This window comes from Branchiostoma belcheri, unplaced genomic scaffold, assembly GCF_001625305.1.
Source record: "Branchiostoma belcheri isolate BF01 breed outbred unplaced genomic scaffold, Haploidv18h27 scaffold820, whole genome shotgun sequence".
Taxonomy (NCBI): Eukaryota; Metazoa; Chordata; class Leptocardii; order Amphioxiformes; family Branchiostomatidae; genus Branchiostoma; species Branchiostoma belcheri.
In genome coordinates this window covers 1-2,430 of record NW_017804488.1, presented here as the reverse complement: position 1 = coordinate 2,430, position 2,430 = coordinate 1, and the positions used below count along the sequence as shown (strand labels likewise).

General features: G+C 39.5%; 1 protein-coding gene across 1 annotated transcript; it reads right to left on the bottom strand.

Annotated features, from left to right (window-relative positions):
• Positions 1-39: 39 nt before the first annotated feature.
• Positions 40-2,420, bottom strand: LOC109486733 (amine oxidase [flavin-containing] B-like; the record flags this gene model as incomplete). Its single annotated transcript, XM_019790619.1, has 4 exons — positions 2,244-2,420; positions 963-1,046; positions 662-737; positions 40-184 (listed from the first exon to the last, which is right to left on the bottom strand). Coding segments are annotated over exons 1-4 (431 nt in total), but the record flags the coding sequence as incomplete, so codon positions are not given.
• Between the last annotated feature and the right edge of the window lie 10 nt (positions 2,421-2,430).

Here is a 2,430-nt window from a genome sequence, read left to right as displayed (position 1 = left end):
TTCTACGAAGGTAAACATATTAAGTAACTAAACAAGTACCTTTCTTCGGGGGACATCTCACATACATCTCTGGCATGTCCGGCTAGGATGAACCCCGTGATTGCAGGATGGCTGCCGTCTGGTTTGGTGTCGTCTACACAGTAACTGACCGGTCCTATGTCAGATTGTGCTTCTCCGGAAAAGCCTGTGATGCACAAAGGCAATTCAATTATTAAAGGGTAGGCCCGACACAAGGTCGAATGTGGTCGGCTGGTGTTCGGTGAGGTCGGCTACTGTTCGGCTGAGTCACAGTCGACAGTTTCAATATGTTTAAAACATACGGTCGTGGACAGGAGGTTTAGCCATGTTTGCCCGGTGGTCGGCTATTGTTTGGACGTAGGACAACAATGTTTGCGGGTTAAATGTGACACAAATTTTAGAGATAATACTAAAACAATACAATCAAAAATGCATGAAAATCACGCTGCAGTACTGTTGAAAAAAAGCCAGGTAAACCCTTTTGAACCTGACCCACGTTTCCACTACAGCACGTGTAAGGATAAGGGTAGAAATGATAAGTCAGACTGCTCCATCCTTGGTTAGTTGGTGGTAGGAGAAATGTCCCGAGTGTGTGACAGGGTTAAAGATATACAAAAAGAGTTTTGGGGAATATCATGCTGACCTTTCTCCTTCCAAAATGCCGTCCGGTAGTATGTGTTGGTTTTGATGATAGATCCCATCGTCATCCTCTGCACCAACTACATCGGAACAAAAACAACATGTTTTCAACATTTTGGTTTTTTTTTTTATTTGGCTCACCAGGATGCAACGTTTTAGAAAACATTTTCCTATGATTTTTGAACAATAGATCATAATATCATAATAAATTACAGCAAGAGAAGATCATCATGGTTTACATAAAAAAGAGAATGAGGATCATATAAATAAAATACATGAATAAACAAAGAAGATAAACAAATCACCTGTAATTTCATAGCTGGAAGAGGAGGCTCAAATAGAATTCTGTGCAGAACGGGCAGTGGCACAGAACTGATGACATATTTGGCCTGAAAAACGTTAAAGAGGTAAAGCTATGTTAGCCAAACCGCTCTGATCATTCAGGAAATCGTTACATACTTTTATACATTAAAGGGATATCCGCTACCTGAATGTCAGGCATTAAAGGAGTACTAACCTCCAGAAGGAAGTGCTATTTTCCGATACATCATGCTGCAATGAATACATAACTAGCCGACTTTTTACATAATTTCGCTTGTACGAGTTGAGCGAAGCATGTTTGTAAAGTGATATTAATATCATTTTCCCCCATGCTGAACCACAATTGATACATCCGGGAATTCTGGCTTACGCAATACTCATACACTTCAGGTCAACATAAACATTTTTCGGTGAAAATGGTAGGAGACAAGCACACTAACAAGCTGATTATTGAGAAATTACTTGCTTTACTTTGCTTGACCTGTGGCTTGGATATTATTTGGATATTATAATATCAGGATGTCGAATACAGTGGGAGCCAGTTTCATCCTGCGTGTTTTGATTTTCTCAACTTATTTGCATATAAGTATCACTTGAACAGATAATTAGATTACGCCACTTATGGAAAGGATAACTAGATTATGCCGTTTTTTTCATCGTCAATATTTTCTGCATAAATGAGGGGCGATAAGGACACCAAGAAGGGCAATGGTTGGTAAGATACCAAAGAACACAAAACGGTACGAATTTTTCTTATCGCCCCCGAAATGAGGTCTGTAACGTAACTTTTTGTTTAAAACATAGACACCAATGGGGTAGCGTGGTGTATTCTGGGATAGTTTTGAGGGTATTTGAAGAGTTTGTCCTGGATTCGATGCGTTTTAAGACTTGCGCGCAAAATGTGCATTTAATTGTATACTGTAAAATAATATGCATTTTTCAATTCCAAAAATAAATCCCTGTCGAAATATAGCACCTCCTTCTGGAGGTTAGTACTCCTTTAAACAAATGTTGCTTAAACAATATTACATGATTTTGTTACATTTTTCAGAAACTTAACCAAGATTTGTCATCATACACATAACAAAAACGACTTTTTCTACTCCAACTAAAGACCACGCATAGGCGGACGGTTATTAATAATAGATCAGATACGTTTATTTTGAAATTGTAAAACACTGTAATAGTGCCCCCGCCCCTGAGACGTCGCCAAAAAGAAACAAGTATTTGTATTGTACTAAGATATGTGACACAAAATGACCTACCCTGTACTGTTGCCCGCTGTGGGTGGTTACTATGGCAACTGTATCCTCCTGGTCTATCCTCAAAACAGGACTAGACAGAACAACTCTGTCGCCTAGCAACGCCGCAATCTTCTCACTCACTTGCATGGCACCGCCCACAATTTTCCTCTCCTGTATTAATATAGGGTTAATGACCCGCGCTGAGGTG